This window comes from Neltuma alba, unplaced genomic scaffold (genome assembly GCF_004799145.2).
Source record: "Neltuma alba isolate B1F8T4 unplaced genomic scaffold, ASM479914v2 tig00011771_pilon, whole genome shotgun sequence".
Classification (NCBI taxonomy): domain Eukaryota; kingdom Viridiplantae; phylum Streptophyta; class Magnoliopsida; order Fabales; family Fabaceae; genus Neltuma; species Neltuma alba.
This window is the reverse complement of record NW_021636394.1, coordinates 42,484-64,147: the sequence shown is the minus strand read 5'-3', so window position 1 is coordinate 64,147 and position 21,664 is coordinate 42,484. Positions and strand designations below refer to the sequence as shown.

The 21,664-nt window shown below is 34.2% G+C and overlaps 2 protein-coding genes across 2 annotated transcripts; both read right to left on the bottom strand.

Annotated features, from left to right (window-relative positions):
* Nucleotides 1-3,356: 3,356 nt before the first annotated feature.
* Nucleotides 3,357-8,361, bottom strand: LOC114717726 (endoribonuclease Dicer homolog 2-like). The gene is made up of 9 exons (XM_028902926.1): nucleotides 8,065-8,361; nucleotides 7,671-7,948; nucleotides 7,195-7,577; nucleotides 6,998-7,101; nucleotides 6,613-6,794; nucleotides 6,186-6,395; nucleotides 5,482-5,889; nucleotides 4,781-5,059; nucleotides 3,357-3,955 (listed from the first exon to the last, which is right to left on the bottom strand). Exons 1-9 carry the CDS (start codon nucleotides 8,075-8,077, stop codon nucleotides 3,602-3,604), a joined length of 2,211 nt encoding a protein of 736 aa, XP_028758759.1. The 5' UTR covers nucleotides 8,078-8,361; the 3' UTR covers nucleotides 3,357-3,601.
* Nucleotides 8,362-15,481: 7,120 nt separating this feature from the next.
* LOC114717725 (endoribonuclease Dicer homolog 2-like) lies at nucleotides 15,482-20,103 on the bottom strand. The gene is made up of 9 exons (XM_028902925.1): nucleotides 20,052-20,103; nucleotides 19,671-19,948; nucleotides 19,178-19,578; nucleotides 18,974-19,077; nucleotides 18,524-18,705; nucleotides 17,699-17,908; nucleotides 17,195-17,602; nucleotides 16,630-16,905; nucleotides 15,482-15,836 (listed from the first exon to the last, which is right to left on the bottom strand). The coding sequence occupies exons 1-9, from the start codon at nucleotides 20,077-20,079 to the stop codon at nucleotides 15,489-15,491; spliced, it is 2,235 nt and encodes a 744-aa protein (XP_028758758.1). The 5' UTR covers nucleotides 20,080-20,103; the 3' UTR covers nucleotides 15,482-15,488.
* Nucleotides 20,104-21,664: the final 1,561 nt, after the last annotated feature.

Here is a 21,664-nt window from a genome sequence, read left to right as displayed (position 1 = left end):
GAGCTCTCAACTTGCTTATTTCATTTGAGTCATTATTGAATAGTCGTGGAGTAAGTATATCAATTATTTAATACATGTTAGATTTCATTTTTTCATAATTTATTCTTTTTTTGTTTTTGGGGCCATGCATTCAACATCTCGGACTCAGCTTCCCCCCCCCCCCCCATGATTTAATACATTTTTAATATAGCAATACTTCCTTCTTCGTTTTTTAATAATTGTTTTGCAATTCATGATCAAGTTATAGCAATTGTGAAACTATCGCAATATCCAAGTAAACAAAACGTTAATTAATTAATCAATTAATTAATCAATCAATCAATCAATTATGATACATATTTTTCCTTCTTCTGTGTCCTATGCAGGGGGAAAAAACGTCAAAAGATTAAGTCGAGGTTTAATTCCTCATAAATTGCCCATATCAAACTATAGGGATCTTTTTTGCTCCAAAAAAATTATAGAGACCTTTGTTTCCAAGTAAACGTAGTACGTTTGTTCCTTCAATCCCAACCTTTCCAAGTTCTCTGAGAAAAACTTGCCTCTTTTCAAGTGCTAGCTGTATTTAAGGATCTAATGCATGCAATAGTACATGTTACTTTAAACCAGACTTGCACTACCTTTTTGGCTAATTAAAGAGAGACACAATTAGAATACTGAAAAGATATAGTCTTCTAACTTAATTTTGTATGAGATAGCATCTAGCTAGCTAAGCCACCCGAGCTATTCAAACAAATTTTGTTCTGTTCATTTTTTTCAATTATGTTGTTATTCAAGGATTAAAGCTCTTCTTACTAATTGGAGGATACAAGATCTATTCTATCGTGTAAATATATACTTCTAGTTACTTTTTTGTGATGATTATTGCAATGACATAAAGCTATGGATTACATAAAAGTGAAATCATTTTCTCCATTTTGTGTGGTGCACAATTTTGCACTACAATTACATAGTATTACCTCCGGTCCTTAATATAAAATCTTGTTTGATTTTTATTTCAGTCCTAAATATAAGACCTTAATCCACTTTGTTTCTCATATTTATACATTTTTTCTAAGGAAGTCCTTTTAGTAATGATAGTTCTAGTTAATACATTTGATTAATAAGGATATTTTAGGAAAAATAACACTTATTCATTATAAATAACAAACTTAACTTCTTTTCTTAATTTTTTCAAATTAGTCAACTAGCTCTTATAATTAGGATCAGGTGTAGTACAATGAAATGTTGGGAAAATCATGCTTTCTAAGAATTTTTCATGCTCACTGTGATGCCAAAACAAATCCTTCATTTTCTGTGAATTGTAATGATGGTTATTTTATTCTAAAAGTTTTCGTGCAACATATAAATTCAATTATTAAAGTTGGCCGAGTCATTACTGATTCAGTTTGTACGACTATATTTTTAAGTTGTGAAATATATGTTTGAATGCTAATATGACTTCTGGTGGTTTTTGCCGATGAGTGCTTTACTAGCCTGATTTTGATTGTTTCGAAATATATTTCAGTGCTTATAATTAGTTGGCAATTCCTGAAAATTAATATTTCATGATATATTGAATATCATTAATTATATATAAATTCTAATCGTAATAGTATTATATGTATTATGCCATTTTGTTCTGTTAATGTTGCTTTGAAAGTATTTTAGACTTTTGATTTCAGTTATCTATAAACCCTTAAGGTCATCATACTAATCATTCTTTAACAAAAACAAGTCCCACAAGACAAATTCAATAACAATAAAGTTTAATAATTCATAACATAGTCCAATAGCATTTTGTAAATTTCACACAATTTAAAATCACTCGCAAATAATATATAAACATACATAACAAGTAAAAAGTGGTTAATTACTTTTACTCACACACACACAAAAAAAAAAGGTTACTTCTTACTCAAATTAAAGAAAAGGATTATCACAAGATTAGCTCTATGCTGACACCAATAATCTAATTATTAATCTACACAATCAATATATTCACATATCAATCCATAAGCTATTTAATTAGTTGAGAACATATATATATACTTAATACTACCTCCGGTTCTAATTATAAGACCCAGTTGACTAATTTGAGGAGATTAAGGAAGTAAGTTAAGTTAGTTATTTGTAACAAATAAGTGTTGTCATTCCTAAAATATCCTTACTAATTAAGTGTGTTGGTTAGAACTATCATTATTAGAAGGACTATCTTGGAAAAAAAATGCATAAATATGAGAGACAAAATGGATTGGGGTCTTATAATTAGGACCAAATTAAAAGTCAAACGAGGTCTTATATTAAGGACTGAAGGTAGTATATAGTTAAATTTCTATGCTAAAATTCCAATTCTCTCATAACCTATAATTTAGTCTTTCAACACTAAATTATACCCTTTCTAAAAATCTAAATTACTCATTTAAATCCTCTAAATTATTTACTTTAATAAACATTTTTTCCAAATTTTCAGATATGAAATTATTATATTTAAAATTTAAAAGTCTCATTTCCAGTTTAAATATCAAAACTAAACGATTAAAAGTTTAATAGCAACTCAAATACACTTAAATAAATAATCTAATCAAAATTTTCATAGCAGAAATATCATCTTTCACACCAAATAAAATTAAACTGATTGAAATGACATACTAAATTAGTTTTATAATACTGTGGTTTCAAATTTTAGACATAAATTTTTTTTCAAAATAATATAAAATTATTACCATTAGATAGAGTTCTATGAGTAAAATAATTTTTATGAGATGCATTTAATGAAAAGAAGCAGTTTAAAATACCTTTTTTTTTTTTGACCAGAAAAGCAGTTTAAAATACCTAAATGATCTTTAAAACTGAAAAGCTAGACTAAGAATTTAGTAGCCGCGATGCGCCGACCCTCACAGGTCTCTCCGGAATTCCCTACTGTAGCTGAAAAGAAAAGGCATTAGTGAGGATATATGTATTCATCGTAATTTCTTTAAAGTAAATATATTATATTTATCTGTTTTGTTTTTGTATTGTTATATTATTATATATAACTTTTTATTTAATGAGATTTCTCTTAATATTTTAAACACTGATAGTAACAAATATTAAAACAAGATTTTATAAAAACTTTGTGTGCATATATTTTTTGTATTTATAAAAACTTTTTTTATTTATAAAAATACTTTGGCCCTTTAATGAGATCAATACTATATCCAAAACAATTAAGTGTTTTTACGGTATACGAAGTAAATATATAAAAGAGTTTGTCTCGATTTGCGGGAAAATGCTTTTAAAAAGTGATTATTGGGGTATCCAAACCCCCTCTAAATCATCTTCTTATGACCAGGAGCAAATACAAATGGGCCAATTTAAATGGGCCAATAACAAAAATCTTATTCAAACCCGGCATCATCGAGTCATTCCAGTTTGTCCTTTGCATGCATAGATTGTCTCATATTATATGTGATGTAGTGAATGAAAACAGACGGAAACCTGCTAGGACTTCTAATAGTGGTCCTCTAATATCTCATTTAATGTTTGCGGATGACATTCTTTTATTTGAAGAGGCTACTGAGCTACAAATGATGGGATATTAACAAACTACTACATATCATATTTGTCCACCTGCTTGTTTTCCTCAAACAGAAATTGATTTCTTCAAGGAAATCAAAACTTTCTTGCAGGCTTTCTTTTCGGCTATGTCTCTATTGGCAGCTCTAGAGGTGTGCTTACAAGTTTTCCCATTAGCTAGAACCCTAACTGTGACACAAGTTGAGCCATCGTTTCTATCTACAAATGGCTCCCCCAAAACCAATTTATAATTTAGTTTTTGGCAGAATTCTCGCAATTCACGAACAGGGTGAATCGGTAAAGTTTCAGGTGTTACCAAAGGTTCTAACAGGGGCCTGATGCTTTTGAACACAACCTCTTTGTTGAACCCAGAATCAACGAAAATTGCTCCGGCTAGAGACTCTATGATGTCGGCAAGTACCTGTCAATAATGAATAATATTAACATTGGACTCAAGATTAGGGCATTTTATGTGACTCACACCTTCCCATGGAGGTAGTATGTTCTATATGTTAACCTAGAAGTTTTACATTCATAAGATGAAGGCAGAGGAAGTGTTATTTAGAAAAAACATAGAAGGAAAAAAAAAAGTGAGGTTTAGATTCCAAAACTAATTATATGATTATATTATCACTCTCTAGTTGAATGCAGCCTCTACATCGTCATGTGACTCTAGAGGATCAAAAAGCAAGACCCTACTCTAATTGTGAGCAAATGTACCAAAATGATACTACCTCTCGCTCCTAAATATAGGAACTAAATAACTACTCTAGTCATTCGTGAAAAATAAGTGTTGGTTTTCTTAAAACACCCGTTAATCATTTGCCTTAGAAATTATCCCTTAATGAAAACCTCCTTAATATATATTTTCAATCGACAGGGTTTAGGAAAAGAATTATAAGGGAGACAAGGTTAATTAGTATCTTCTATTTAGTATTGAAGGGAGCATTTGAATATGAGCACTAAAACACCACGAACGTACACTAAACTAAAGCATTGCTTAAGGACCGATAAGATATGTATATTCAATAGAGAGAGTTTAGGAAAAGAATTATAAGAGAGACAAAATTGATTGGTATCTTATATTTGGGATCAAAGCTGACCCTTTTACTAACTCTTATGTTTAGTAATGAAGTGAGCATTTGAATATAAGCACTAAAATACCACTATGAGAAAATAGTAGAATAAACATGGACTAAACTAAAGCATTGCTTAAAGACCAATAAGATGAAAAATGAGGGCTAACCTTGGGGAGAAAAGTCTCCGTATCCCATCCAAAAGTTGGTTCAGTAGAAGACCCTTTAAACTTATTTATTGCTTGAGCGATATTCTTCTCTAATTCTTGAGAGGAATGAAGTATGTGTTTGTGTAATTCAAACTTAATGGCAGATCGAGCATAACAATCGTTATTTACAGAAGCAGACCTCATGTCAGTCAACAAACCTTGAGATGGGCCAGGATATTTATTGTACAGATGCTCAGTGATGAGAAAATCCAACAAAGAATCCCCAAGAAATTCTAGCCGCTGCAAAGAAAAAATTATATATGTAATATTCAATTCATTCATTATGAAAGTAATAGAAAAAAACATAACTACTTATTGGTTACATCAAAACTTCCAAAAGATAGACCGCTTCGAACAAAATGACCCTGAAGATTTTGCCATTCATAGATAACTATAAACAAATTAACGCCTTCTTTTCATATGATAAACTGATAATAGTAATCATAGCCCTACTATGAGGTGGAAATTCATCAATAGTTCTAAAGCTAACTTCAATTCATCCTCATCTCATGTATCTTTGTTATAGTCAAAGTGAATAAAGTGGAAATTCATCAATAGTACCATTAGCATGCTATGATATGTATGTACTAATAGATTACTGATTTTGGTTTTGCTAGAACCAATGATACCATCAGGAAAAAGAGTTTTTGGTTTTAAGGTACCTGATAACGTGGAATTTCTAGCCGTGTGTAGGAACCATGGGTAAGAGCTTCCACCAAGAGAGAGCTGTCGTTGAATGAGTAGTTCAATAAGGATTCCAGAGATTTCACATTTACAAGGGTCTGTGGATGTGCGATGAGAAGCCTCTTATTGGGTGTTATATCAAAATCCACCTTTATTCCAATCCAATCCAAAAACTTCAAAGCAGCTTTCTCTCCACCTGTGCTAAGGATAGCCCCAGTTAAGGCTTCAACAACATCTGCAACTTTCTCATTGTCCAATTTTCTGTTCCCATCAACATACATTTTTGTCATATCAGAGGCTAGCTCCTCTTTTAAAGTAACATTCCTAGATCTATCTCCGGGTATAATCCACTTCTTTGGATCAAAAGGGCTGGTTCGTATGAATCCCTGCAGAGCCAAAAAAAAAAAAAAGTTAAGAGAGAAGAAAAGGAACCATTTTCCAAATGAGAATACTTACATCAAGTCCCTTATATCCATCACGTTAAGTTCTCCAGGTACATATGACTGTGTCCTTTTTTGTTTCATGTCAATAAGGACACATGATCATGTGTAATTAGAGAACTTGACATAATGGATATAAGGAACTTGACCTAAGTTTTTTCCTTTTCAGAATACAGCACAAGACATAAGCGGATTTTTATCTCTCTTGGTTAAGGTGTTTTAAGGTGAGAAAGAAAACATACCGGGAGATTAGAGTTGCACCCTAACCTACAGAGGGCGACATTAGATACCATCTCGTCCTTCTTCTTACTAAGGAGCCCTTCAGGATCAAATGGATAGGTTTGATAAAGATGCCGAACAACAGCATATTTAAGGAAAGAATCTCCAAGAGTCTCCAGCGATTTATAATTAAATGACTCTTGGCATTCGTTCGCAGTAATTGCTTCCAAGATCTGCAACGCACAAAGCAGATGCCATTAGGACAGGTATCATCAACAACACTAGAATAAACAATATATGTATATAAGAAAATAGAAGTCCATCGTTAAGAGATAATGAAAGCACGAGCAAGAGATGGAGAAGTTTTCAGTCCTTGGCAAACCATGGAAATATAACTGTTAGAATTAAATCATGCTAGCACGTTTTAGCAACAATAGAATAATGGCTTACCTTGTTTGTTGGGATATGATTTTGCATGCACATCTTTTTCAAGTTGAAAGCCACAAGCAGTGACTCAAGCCGATGCATTATTGGTGGAATGAGTGAGAATGAATATAATGTACTGACCGATATGGGTGACAAAAGAATAGAGCACAGTTCAGGAGGCAATTCAACTGAAGCGTTGCCTGGTTCTTAGGGGGGGGGGGGGGAAAGAATAATCAGCAACACACAGAGACAAATGTTACTAACAATGGCTTAAGAAAGTTGAGACTTCTAGAGTAAAAAAAAGCTAAAAGTAGCTTTTGCACTTGTGTCATGGGCAAAAAACTTCTCGGAAACCCTGCACAAGCACCTTTACCAGTATGAATCCGTATAAAAGAATCAGAATTCCAACCTTTTTCCTTCCCTTGTCTGTTTTTGTCAAGGTAGTTTTTCACTTGAAATGTATCCCTTCCCTTATATAGCTGTTGATTTTCATAACGCAAATTAATTTCATGCCTGAAATGTAGGATAAGGGATAAGAATATGTCACGGTGAAACAACCAATGGGAAATATTAACAGCAAGACCTCAGAAACGAATATTATCATACTTTTCTTTAAAGTATTTCTTGTATGTCCTTGCTTTGCCCTTCCTGAATCTAAGCCGAGAGTTTCCATCCAATTTCATCCTATCAGTGATGATATAAAAACGACCACTATGGGGAGTATGGACCAATGAATTTTCAAGTTCACAGGAGCAAACTGGGCCATCTGAAGTGAATACATTTGCAACATGCTTCTTGCAGCCTTCTTGAGATGAAAGCCAATCAATGGAGAAAGGTCTTTGATGTGTGGAAGTGGAAGGAAATAGAAGATAATCAACCTCAGGATTATCTTCCAAACAGAGTTTATTTAAAATGTCTGTCAACTTAGCCATATCATAACCAGAAAGAACCCCAAATACTTTGATCTGGGATTTTCTCCACAGAAGAACCTGGAAAGGAGCCCAAAAAAAGAAAAATCACGGTAACTTCATTAAACTTTGTTATTATGCTATATAACATAGAAAGAGAACAAGGTGGCATACCTCATTTAGGCCAAGATTTTTTGTTCCAATGTATTGAAACCTCACTGTCAGATTCCCTCGGTCAATGCGCATTTCAAATTTCATTGACTCCATAACTTCTGGGTCAAGCTCACACTTTATGGCAAGAATCACATCACTAGTTGAAGCATCACCAGTAAAGTCTTGTTTCAACTCTATTAAATAGCAGTGATACACTGTATTTCCATCAATTTGTGAAAATCTGTTGACCAATTCAGGCGGGATATAACGAGGTTGCTCTTCATTATAGGATTCATTCACTGTAAGAATCATATAAATGGTCAAACAAAAAGGAAACATATGAGGAAAGCAAAATTTCATTTTGAATTATCATCACAAGTTCTATAGTACAACAAATGATAGGCATGAAATTTACCTGATTGACTCATTCTTGCACTAAATTATTCTGCTTGACAGTATCAGAGACAAGATTGCCTGTCAAAACTTCAAGCTGATGAAGTTCTTTGTAATCGTCAAGGCAAGCCTTAGTGTTTGATCTTGAAGGTTCTTAGAACCTTAAAAACGAACCATCGGTAATGGGCTTCTATTTCAAATCGGTGACAAAAATTGCAGGTAGAAGGTTCGAAGAAATGAAGGTGAGAGAGCGATCGAGAGTAGAGATCCCACAAGGCAAGCAAGCACGAAGCAAAAAGATTCTCAGAAATCAAAGGATAAATAGTACAGATTAGTGTTCAGCTCAAAAAAAAAAAATAGTACAGATTAGTGCCTCCTTCGTGAGCAAGTTAACTTTCCACACAACGAGACCCCGCAAGTCAAAAAGAAAGAAAAATAATCATCATCTGTTCTCGCTTTCGCAAAGAAGGATAGCGAGTGATGTAAAGAGGCAAGCTCAGGGAAAGTTCCAAGCTCAAAACAAAAGACTCATGGCGTGCTTCTGTGGGCCAGCTTCCCTCCTTGTTAAGCTAACTTAACTGTACATTGTATGATGTGAACATTTTGCCTTGGAAAAAAGCGGGGAGAATTGTTATCACGTAATTACTAAAAAAAAAAAAAAACTACAATGCGTGATGTTGCCCTTAATTTTATTTATTATGATTTAAGAAAATTTTACTAAATAACTTCATTTACCCATTGGAAGCGGTAATAGATAAAGATTTATAAAAAATGTAGAACCAGAATTACACATGATCGCAAAACTTTACGAGCCAAATCTCTACAAACGATGCATGTTAATCGACTACATATTATATTTATCCACTTGATCGTTTCTTCATATTTTTTCCCCTTTGAAAATGCCTTTTAACGTACAAAATCTCATCTTAATGTTTTTTTTTTTGGGGGGGGGGGGAGTTGAAATAGAAAGAGAGCCGGTCAACCACCTTGTAGGCTTGTAGCTGATCGAATGACATGAAATGTTCATCTTAATTTTTTTGTTGAGATTAATTTAGGATAATTTAGATTGAATTTAAAATTTTGTTTTAATAGATACTGAAATTAAAAATAAAGATAATCTTATAACTAACACTTTTTTTAAAAAATAAGCTTATCATTGAAAAAATTGCATGTTTCAAATTTTAAATATAACAATGCATACCAAATTTTGGATGGTCTGTATTCCATTATAATTGTATTTATTACTATGATGAGTATTGAATGATGATCGATAAGCATGAGAATTTGTGTAAATAAAAAATTAAGGACAATTTTTTACACTTAATTGTAAACTTGAGTTATATGGTTATTTTATGGACCAATGTATATTTTTACTCTCTTTTTTGGCCAACATATTTACTCTTAATTTTACCTAGTATGGTTTAAACAAGTTTTACTAAGTATACTGTACAACATATTATGTTTATTCACTTTCTCGTTTCTTCATTTTTTTTCCCCCTAATGCCTTTCTACATACAGAACCACACATGTTAATGCTTTGGGGGTTTTTTGGTGGTAAAAAAAGGTCTTTTGAGGGGAGGGTTTAGTTATTGATTATTGATAATATTCAGAATGCAGTTAAAAATAATATTTTTGATGAAAATATAAAAAAAATTTGGGCTTTTGATGTATTCATCATAATTGTTTTTACAATAAATATAGTATATTTATTTGATTTTATTTTGTATTTCTTTAATTTTTATATTACATATAGACTATTCTTTAATGAAATTTCTATTAATATATTAAACATTGATGATTCTCACAAAAAAATTGCAGATGTTGGCAAAAAAATATTTACAGAAAATAAACGTACGCACCTTTACATGCACATGTTAATTGTACTCATAAAAAAAATCTTGGCCCTCAATGAGATCAATGCTTGATCCGTAAATTCTTTTTTTGGTAAACTGATCCGTAAAATTTGAAAAGCCTATCAGATGAGCCTAAGTCAAACGAAGGATCACATAAAAATGGGCCAATTAACGTGGCCCAAAAACAAAAATCTTATCATATGTCAGCCCCACGTCATCAAAGCCATTCAAGTCATGAGCAAGCCTGCATGTGACTGGGAACGTCATCAGCAGCACCCGGTCATAATCGGAGTCACAGCCCTCGTGACAAAACACATCAGCAAATTGTCAATGTCAGTTGGCACCCGCCTCAACAGACACGTCACCAAATGCCACCGTCAAGTCAATTGCCAAATCAGCCGCCATGTTGTCACTTTTGGCTGCAGCATCATCCTAGTTAGCACACCAGCATGACACGTTACAACATGTCGTCAGCTGAGTCAACAGACACCTGACAAACACCTCACAAATTGACATGTTATCAAAGTGAGAGGACACATCATCATGACACGTCAGTTAGTAGATATGCCATTAGCAGTCAGCAGCCACCTCAGCAAAACACATCACCAATCTGACATGTCATCATCTGCCATGTGGTCTCATCTTCCGTGTGATCATCCGAGTCATGAGTCCCATTGCCTGCCTGTGTCTTTCTGTCCTCATCGTCATCTGAGTTAGATGCACCTCATCTTGCCATGTCATCCAATCCAACTGAGCCTGCCAGCATCGGTCACGTACGCCAGTAGACACGTTCTCATTCAACCTTGTCATCATCTTGTTAGGTGCCACATTGACAGACAAATCACCAATTTGGCCAGTCATCATCTGAGTCATATGACAGATCACATGACATTTCATCATATTATCCCTGTCATAGTCGTGTCAGATGCCACGTGATTTATTCGTCACCGTCGTACCAATCATCGGCACAGGAACTCTGTCCTCGGCTTCCCCATTTCGCACATCAGCTCCGGGCACCGTTGCCTTCGGCCGGCTACTGTTGAAGTTCCGAGGCCATTGATCAGAGACCTCGCCTCACCCCTTTCTTCCCCACCAACCGTCGCTTTTCGTCGTCGTCTCACCCCTTTTAACCCTTTCCTGTTCCGCCCCTTTTCGTTTTCAATCGGACGTCGTCTTCATCATCGTAGTCGTATTCTTACTGACTCTTGTATTATGGTGCAGTTTTTCTGTGCTTGTCTTAACTACTTCAACAACTTGTCTTCCCCTGTTCCCCCCTCCTCTTTGTATACTGATTTACCTTTGTCATATTCATCTCCTTAATTTCCTTCTAATAGCCTTTTTATTTTATTTTTTTCCCGTCATTGTTCCCAGAATCAGGCATTGTATTACGTGACATGATTTTGTGTTACCCTTCTTACTGTTTATTATAAATTCGCAACTTAAATCTTCAACCAAGGAGCTCAAACATAAGGTCAGTTGCCGTTTACTACAATCACTGCCCTGAAATCATAATTCATCATTTGAAACTCTCTTTCCTGTCAACAAGTGAAGTTTAGAAATAGAAATTGACCTTCTTGGGCTAGGCAGTTGTAAGTAACACACAAACACAAATAAACAAAAGGGGGCGTTTGTCAATTAAGTGTTTGCACTCCTTAATTCTACAATTTACAGTCTTTATGTATGCATTTTGTGTTCAATATACGAGAATCGAAATATGGATCAGTCTGCCTCTCTTTTCTTTGGCCACAACTCTTATATGTTTTTTCACTATCTATTCTTAATGTTTCTTATTTTAGGGTTTTCATTGTCGCTTGTTGAGTATCAACTGTGTCAAGTATTGTGAATAGAGGGCATTTAACAAGATGTTTGGTGCATAGAATGATTAGAATGGTATGGAATGGAAAGAAAAATATGATGAAAAATGTATTTTGTGATAAGATATGATTCTCGTGCCTGGATAAAAAAAAAACAAGAATTTAAAATTGTTGAATGATGATAACAAATGTATAATAGATGTTCCATATCTTTTTCCCCTTTGAAATGAAATATGTTACTTCAATGCAACCACAGATGACCTTAAATGGCTGTACCCCTTATTTCATAGGACGTAGATTACTCTTAATTATTTTATGCTTTGGATATGTTGTTTGACAACTCTTTGCACTCTAATGCTTAGATGGAACATACTATATCATAAATAGTATATCTCTGTAATATCTCTGCCCTCCTATGCGTGTTGTGTTAATATATAGGTAACGTCATTTGCAAATTGGAATCCTTGTGCTTTATTTTTTCACTTACATGTGTTGTATTCTTATATGCAGGGGTAATTATATTCAGTTTTGCATTCATCTTTTGCATTTATAATATCTATATTTATAATCATGGTAAATTATTCAATCCTTGAAGCAGTCATTTTTTGATAGAGTTCTAGAGATGTAGATTTGTTGAAAGGGAAACTCATTCTTTCTCAAACCCCATTGCCCCATGAAAACAGCAGCAGTAATGAGATGCTTAAATTGTGTTAGTAATATGTGTGTATGCAGAACTTGTAGCATATTATTGCTGAATTGACCAAGTTCTATACCAGTAGACCTGGGAAAGCGGGCTGGCGGTACGGATACGAGTCAGCCCGCCGCGGTGCGGGCTGAAGTAGCCCACATCTTGTGCCAGCCCGAGCTTGCCAAGCCTAAAATTTTTTTAAAAAAATTTATTATATTAGTATGAGTTAAGTCTAGTTTGAAATATTGAAACTGGGTTCCGAATTTTAAACTTGAGTAGTGGGTTCTAATAAAAAAATATATGAGAATTAATTTATAATTTTAGAAGATATTTAAGAAAAACTAACATATTTTTTTATAAATAATTAATTTACCTAGTTTTCTTATCCAAATTAATTAAGTAAATCTTTTATGTGTGTGTATGTATGACTATATGAGAAATTGAGAATCACATGTTCATCTAATCTTATGAAGCCGTGTATAATAACAACAAATAGATATAAAAATAAAAGATGGACGGTGCTCTTCATATAACCATACATATATATATATGAAGTGCTTAATTAATTATATATATAATGATATAAATGAGGTAATGTCCACATGAAATTTGAGAGTCAAAATCATCTAACTATATTATATAATGTATTAAAAAAAAAAAAAAGCGGGCTGGCCCGCCAACTCGCAGGCCAACCCGCGATGGAACGGGCCAAAAGCGGTGTGGGCTAGAGTAGCCCGCACCATGGCAGGCTGGCAAAACGTCAACCCGAGCCTACCTTTTTTGGCGGGCTGACGGGCTAGGCTCGCGTATTACCGGCTCTATATACCAATTGGGGAGGCCTAGAAAAGTAACTATCTTGTGTCCATTTGTAGGTTTATAATGGATGATGCTGGGCGTTGTGAAAATGGAAAGAACAAAGCCGATCAATATAAATCAGCTCAAGGGCGGATATATTGAAATAACCTTCTGCTCATTAATATACTCAACTGTTAAAGTTTGCATGTAGTAATTGCTTAGTGTCGAGCCGATGGCCTTGAATCTAGTGGCATGCAAGCTATCTTTCTAAGTGAGAGGTTACAAGTTCAATCCCGCTTGTAATATCAAACAGTTAGTCTCTGCCTTTTTAATTTAAAAAAAAAATGCTAGTGTGAAATGTATTTCCTCTAAAAAAAATTGTCTTTAATATTGATCTCAATACTCTTATTGCAGTGGTTGATGCAACATCAACCTTCCATGAAGCAAATTGCAGCAATTATGGCCGAAAGAGATGCAGCCATTCAAGAGAGAAATCTATCCCTTTCTTTCAAAAAAGGCAGCCCTTGCAGAGCGTGATATGGCGTTATTGCAACATCAAGGCAGCATGTCTTCTTATCCTCTAGGATGCCAAATTGCCCGAAGTGTCAAGCATGTGAATCATCGTCAGCAACAAGTACACCATCTATCACATATGGGTGATGCCTCTTACAGCACATGGGAAATGCATATCAGCGACCAGGGATGAAGATTGAGCTCTGAAGGCTGAAAGTCTCAATGATCCTCTTCTCATTGTGTTTTGCTTTGATTTGTGTCCGGCAAGATGTAATTTGTGGATACAAATGAGTTATAAAATCATGTTTGAAGCCCTAAACCCTAATCTAAAATCAATTGCCGCAGCTTTTAAAAAAACATTTACAGTCCTGTATCTTCAAATCAAAAATCATGCTTACATGGGACCTGGATTGTCTTCTATCAATAAATGACTGCACTAGGTGGATTCAATTGATTTCAGCCATTGATTAGAGCATTTTATATGATTTACACACCTTCCCCTGGAGGAGGTATATTCTATATGTGATCTCAACCTAGAAGCTTTACATTCATAAATTGAATGCAGAGGGTGGGTTTAGAGAAAAACAAAAGGGAAAAGGGTGAGTATTAGATTCCATAACTGATTTTGAGATACGGGCTTCATATTCAGTCAATCTTCTTGCATCACTATCTATTTGAATACGGCCTCCAAAGCCAGCTTCTTGTCGATGAAATGACCCCGAAAGATTTTGCCTTTCACAGACAAGACAACTATAAACAGATTAACGTCTTCTTTTTATATGATAAAGTGACAATAATAATCATAGCCTTACTATTAGGTGGAAATTCATCCATAGTCCTAAGGCTAACTTCTATTCAGTCTCACCTCAAGTGTTTGTACTATCTCTAGTCCTCAATATAAGATACAATTTATAGTTTAAAGTTTAATTTGAACTACAAACTAGATCTTATATTAAGGACTTGGGGTAATATTTTGTTCAAGGTTATTAAGTCCAAGCATGCTATGACTTGTATGTGCAAATGAAGTACAAATTTTGGTTTTATTAATATCAGTAATACCAATGCAAAAATCAGCTTTTGGTTTTAAAGTACCTGATAACGGGAATTTTTAGTAGCAAGTAGACAAGAGCTTCCACCAAGAGAGAGGTGTCGTTAAATGAGTAGTTCCATAAGGATTCCAGAAATCTCGCATTTACAAATCAAGTCCATGGTCTTCTTTGACTTGTAGTTGATGGAAGCAGAAGCTAATCAATTATCAAGCTCAAGATTATCTTCTAAACAGAGTTCATTTAAAACGTCTATCAACTTAGCCATATTATAAACAGAAAGAATCCCAAATACAGTGATATGGAATTTTCTGCACTGAACCTTAAAAGGGGAAAGAACAGTAACTGGACGATGTGAACATTCTCTACACTGGGAAACAACGACAACAACAACAACGAGAACACACAGTACAAACCTAAGCAGTAAAAACTAGAAAGTAACAATGTTACAACAAAGAAAGACTTTAAGCATAAAAGACATCTTCAACAGCAATGGCTGAACTGCAACCGGTGGCTGAAGAGTTCCAAAGTTCACTTGCGACTTCCTTTTTCGAGTGAAGAGCTAAATAGGTAACTAAGGGAAATGGATATCGCACCATATTACAAACAGTAAAACATAAGGAATATTCAAAACTTGGAATTCTATATAATCACAAGACTTTCCAAACCAGATCTCTTCAAGTGATGCAATATTGCAATATTAACTACATATTACTTTGTTCCACTTGCTTGTGTCTTCAAACAGCATTGATTTTCTTCAAGGAAGTCAAAACTTCCTTGCAGGCTAGTTTTTTGGCTAGGTCTCCTTTGGCAGCTTTACAGGTTTTCTCATAGATTTTCTTATTAGCTAGAACCCTAACTGTGACACAAGTTAAGCCATCGCTTCTAGACACCAATCGCTCCTCCAATTTATAATATTGTTTTTGGCAGAGTTCTTGCAATTCACGAACAGGTTGAACCGGTAAAGTTTCAGGTGTTACCAAAGGTTGCAATAGGGGCATGATGCTTTTGAACACAATCTCTTTGTTGAACCCAGAATCAACCAAAATTGCTCCAGCCAGAGACTCTATAATATCTGCAAGCACCTGTCAATAATGTATAATATTAACATCGGACTCGAGATTAGGGCATTTTATATGACTTACACAGCTTCCCATGGAGGCAGTGCAGGTTACTCCCTCCATTCCCTGGCATAGGAGGTAGTTGAGGGACTTGTTTTAGTTGTAAATCTATTTTGCTATTAAATTTATAATTTTTTTTCCAAATTATCCATATTGGTTGTACTTATTAAGGAAGTTCTCATCAATGGATAACTTCCAATGCAAATGATTAACTAATTTCCTTAAGCTCTACAAATCAATTATTTCGCTCCTGTATATAGAACTAGAGAGAGTACATGTTATCTCAACAAAAAAGCTTTACAATCATAAAATGAAGGCAGATGATGTGTTTAGAGAAAAATAGAAGGAAAAAAGTGAGATTTAGATTTCATAACTAATTATCTTTTGTCACTCTCTAGATGAATATACCCTCTACACATTCATGTGATTGTTGAAGATCGAAAAGCCTACTCTAATCGCTGGCCAGGGAGGAAAAAAAAAAAAAAAGCCTACTCTAATCATGAGCAAATCTACCAAAATGATTATTTTCTTTATTACAATCAATTTAAATACTCACAAACATGTTAACATCAGGTTTAAATGCTAGAACCTCATCTACACAGGATAAGTAAAGTTATTAACTAGGACAGCTTGTGCTTTGACACCAAAGGAATATTTGAATATAAGCACTGAAGCACTACTGTGACAATAGTATAATAAACATAGACTCAACTAAAGCATTGCTTAAAGACCAATGAGATGAATAGTGAGGGCTAACCTTGGGGAAATATGTCTCTGTATCCCATCCAAAAGTTGGCTCACTAGACTCTTCAAAACTATTTGTGGCTTTAACAATATCCTTCTCTAATTTTTGAGAGGAATGGAGTATGTGTTTGTGTAATTCAGCCTTAATGGCGGACCGTGCATAACAATCATTATTTACTGAAGCAGACCTCATGTCAGTCAACAAACCTGGAGATAGGCCAGGATGCTTATTGTACAGGTGCTCAGTGACGAGAAAATCCAACACACAATCCCCAAGAAATTCTAGTCGCTGCAAAAAAAAAAAAAAAAAAGATCCAAAAATGACCCTGAAGATTTTGCCTTCCATAGGTAACTGTAAGCAAATTAAGGTCTTCTTTCGTATGATAAACTAATAATAATAATAACAGCCCCACTATTAGGCTGAAAATCACCAAGAGTCCTAAAGTTAGCTTCAATTCAGTATCATCTCAAGGGTCTCATGACTTGTATGTGCCTGAACCATGCTAGCAAATGTAGAACAGTTTTTGGTTTTTCTGAAATGATACCAGCATGAAAATGTTCTTTGGGTTTTAAAGTACCTGATAACATGGAGTTTCTGGCAGCATGTAGGAACCATGGGTGAGAGCTTCCACCAAGAGAGAGCTGTCATTGAATGAGTAGTTCAATAAGGATTCAAAATATCTGACATTCACAATCCTCTCTGGCTCTATGCTTAAAAGCCTCTTATTGGGTATTATATCAAAATCCACCTTTATTCCAATCCAATCTATGAACTTCAAAGCCGCTTTCTCTCCACCCTTGCTCAGGAAAGCCCCAATTAAGGCTTCAACAACATCTGCAATTATCTTATGTTTTATTTTTCTATTCCCACTAACATACATTCTTGTCATATCAGAGGCCAACTCCTCTTTTAAAGTAACATTTCTAGATCTGTCTCCTGGTATAATCCATTTCTTTGGATCAAAAGGGCTGCTTCGTATGAAGCCCTGCAATTAAAAAGGAACCATTTTCAGGATACAGTACAACACACAAGCGGATTTTTACATTTCTTTGTTAAGGTGTTCTATGAAAAGAGAGAATACCGGAAGGTTAGAGTTGCGCCCTAACCTACAGAGGGCAGCATTAGATATCATCTTGTCCTTCTTCGTGCTAAGAAGCCCTTCGGGATCAAATGGATAGGTTAGATAAAGATGCTGACCAACAGCATACTTAAGGAAAGAATCGCCAAGAGTCTCTAGAGATTCATAATGAAACTGCTCTTGGCATTCTTTTGCAGTAATTGCTTCCAAGATCTACATAGCATATAGCAAATGTCCATTAGTGCAGGTATATATATCTAAGACAAAATAAAATTCCACCATTAAGATATAATGAAGGCAGTGAGTAAGAGATAGAGAAGTTTACAGTAGACATTATGTGAAAGTCAAACCTTCTGAAACAATGAAATGGCAAACAGAATAATCCATCAAACATCTTTAAGCAAATAATTACATTCATATTGAGAAGTCAAAACGCAGTTAAACCAAAAGATGCTAACATGGAAAATTCACATCATATCAAGAGTGTCACACTATTGTTTAGTAATCTGATTAATCTCTTTTTAGCATACCGGTTAAGACTTGTTTGAAAAAAGAGGCCGAAGCAGTTCTTATGCTTTGGTTACTAGTGCCCTGCTTTTATCATTGTGTTCGCCCTTAAAACTACTTCTCTATTTGGTCCATTAAAAAAAAAAAATTTCCATAAACCATTAATCTTCAAAAACATATATTCCTTTCTTCATCATATGGATAGCTAATGAGCCTCAGTAGAAAGACATGAAATTTTCAATCCTTGGCAGAACATGGAAACATAACTACTATAATTAGATCATGATAGTTCATTTTGACGGCAAAAGAATAGTAGCTTACCTTGAATGTTGGAATATCATTTTGCTTGCACATCTTTTTCAAGTTGGAAGCCAAAAGTAATGACTCGAGCCGATCTATTATTGATGGAACGAATGAGAAAGAATATATTGTGCTTACTGATATGGGTGACATAAAAATCGTGCACAGTTCAGGAGGCAATTCAACCGAAGCCTTGGTTGATTCTGAAAGAAAAAATACATATATATATTCAGCAGCACATAAAGAGAGAAATGATACTAATACTGGCCACTATTATCTTTCATTGCATAGAGTCATATGGTAGGGTTGAACCTCAATTTTTACAAAAATGCTCCTTATATAAAGAAAGAGTTGAAACTTTTTTTTGGGGGGGGGGGGGGGCTAAAAAAAGCTTTTGCACTTATTTCATAAACCTTCCCACACAAGACAATTAACAATTATGAGTCCAAAAACAAGAATCAAAATACAAACCTCTCTCCTTCGCTTGTCTGCTTTTGAGACGGTAATTTTTTACGTGAAATATATGCCTTCCATTATATAGCTGTTGGTTTTCATAACTCAAATGGATTCCATACCTGAAATGGAGGATAAGGGATGAGAATATATCAGAATAAAACACCCACTGAGAAATGTTAACTTGAAAACTAGACCACAGCAACAAATATATTATCATACTTTTCTTCAAAGTATTTCTTGTATGTCATTGCTTTGCCATCCCTGAGACTGAGCAGAGAGTTTCCATCCAATTCCATTCTATCAGTGATGATATAAAAATGACCATTATGAGGAGTATAGACCAATGAATTCTCAAGTTTGCATGAGCAAACTACATCATCTTTAGTCCATACATTAGAAACATGTTTGGTGCAACCTTCTTTAAATGAGAACACAGAAGTAACCGAAGGCCAATCAATGGTCAAAGGTCTCATATGGATGAAAGTGGCTGGAAGTAGAAGATAATCCATCTCAGGATTATCTCCCAAATAGAGTTCATTTAAAATGCCCATCAGCTTATCCAAATTATAATGAAAAAGAATCCCAAATACAGCGATCTGGAATTTTCTGCACAAGAGAACCTGAACGGGGAAAAACATACATTAACTGCATTAAACTTTTGTAAGACTTGCTATTATATTATACAATACAGACAGAGATCAAGGTGGCATACCTCATTTAGGCCAAGGTTTATTGTTCCAATGTATTTAAACTTCACTGTGAGACTCCCTCGGTTAATACACATTTTAAATTCCATTGACCTGATAACTTCTGGGTCAAGCTCACGCCTTATGGCAAGAACAACATCACGAGGTGAGACATCATAGGTAAAATCTTGTTTCAACTCTATTAAATAGCAGTGATACACTGTGTTGCCATGAATGCGTGAAAATCTGTTGACCAATTCAGAAGGGATATAATGAGGTTGCTCCTCATTAGAAGATTCATTCACTGTAAAAATCAGATAAATGGTCAAACAAAAAGGAAAGCAAAATAATTTCATCTTGGATTATCATCACATTAGTAAAAAGATATAATAGGCGTAAAAAATTACCAAATTCTCGCCCCAGCTTTGTTTCCATGACAGTCTCAGGGACAAGATTGCCTATCAAAGCTCCAAGCTTATGAAGTTCTCCGCAATTTCAAATGGGTGACGGAAAATGCAGGTGAAAAACTTGAAGAAACGAAAGTAAGAGAAAGAGAGACTACAAGGCAAGCAGGCACAAGGCAAAGTTCTCTGAAACGAAAGTATAAATACTACACAGGCCATTGGCTCTGCTTCTTACGCAAGTTAACTTTGAAGTTAAGGAGACCCCACAAGTACTGGTTATCGCTTTCAGAGAGAAGGAAACCGATAAATACAACCGGGCAGATGGGCCAGTCTCACTCTCAAGGGAAGTTCTCTGAAGCAAAACTTCATGCATGTACAGGTTAACTTTCTGTAACCATGCAAAGTTTTAACTTTCTCTGAACCCAAAAAAATTGTTAAGTTCATATATATTTATTATTATTGTTATTATTTTGCCAGCAGTTAACTTCACATATTATTGGCATATAATAATAGTAGTAGTAATAACTATCGTCAGAAAGGATACCCGGAAGTCGAAGGATGGGAGAAGTCCGCTGGTGGCAGTTACTACGCAAGTCTTGAAAACTACGACGTCACGGGTCTCAGAAACGTTCAAAAATACTACATCCTCCTAATCATAAGATCTTATTTGTAGTCTACAAATGAGATCTTATAATTAGAGGGAAAGAAAAGCAAATAATCTATTTAATACTACTCCGATCCTTAATATAAGAGTTCATTTAATTTTTATTTTGATCTTAAATATAAGATCTCAATCCACTTTTTTTATATTTATTTATTTTTTTAAAATAATCCTTGATGTTAGTTCTAGTCATTACACTTGATTAACAAAATATTTAAAAAAAATACTTATTTATTGCAAATAACTAACTTAATTAGTTTTTTAATTTATTCAAATTAATCAACTAGCTTTATATTAAGGATTGGAAGTATTAAAACGTAAAAGCCGCAATTTGCCAACTTTCAAAAAAAAAAATTGAAGAAACACTCATTTTAAAGAATTAGCACCTATAAAATAAATGACGTGTTTATTGTAAATTTATAGCAAAGTTTATCATAATAATTAATACAATACAAAATTAAAAGCCATGACATTATATTGCTTAAAAATTCATCAAAAAATGTCAATGACCTCTTTTTTTTTTTTTTTTGGTCAGATCAATGACCCCTAATGACATGAAATTTTCACAGTGAATAATTTTATTTACGTCATTACCGCATCATTCTCTGAACGAAAAACGGGTGCAAGTCTCTTTTATCCTCATACAGAATGTATCACTTTGGGAATTTCAATGACTTGTTTAATGGATACAAATTGGAAACCAGACCTTGCGAATATTTTGATCGCCTCGTTTTCTTTATAAATTGCTTCTAACATATTTTACACAAGAAAAATTTTAAACTTTATTAGCTCAGTTTTAAAATTCAACAATTTTCTATTTAATATAAAATATATTTCATGTAAACAAAATTAAAATTGTATATTTATACAAAAAAATTTTCTTAGTACCCTATAAATAGGACAAAAAAAAATCTTCTCTCTTTATTTATAAATAAGACCAAAGAAATAGTATTTA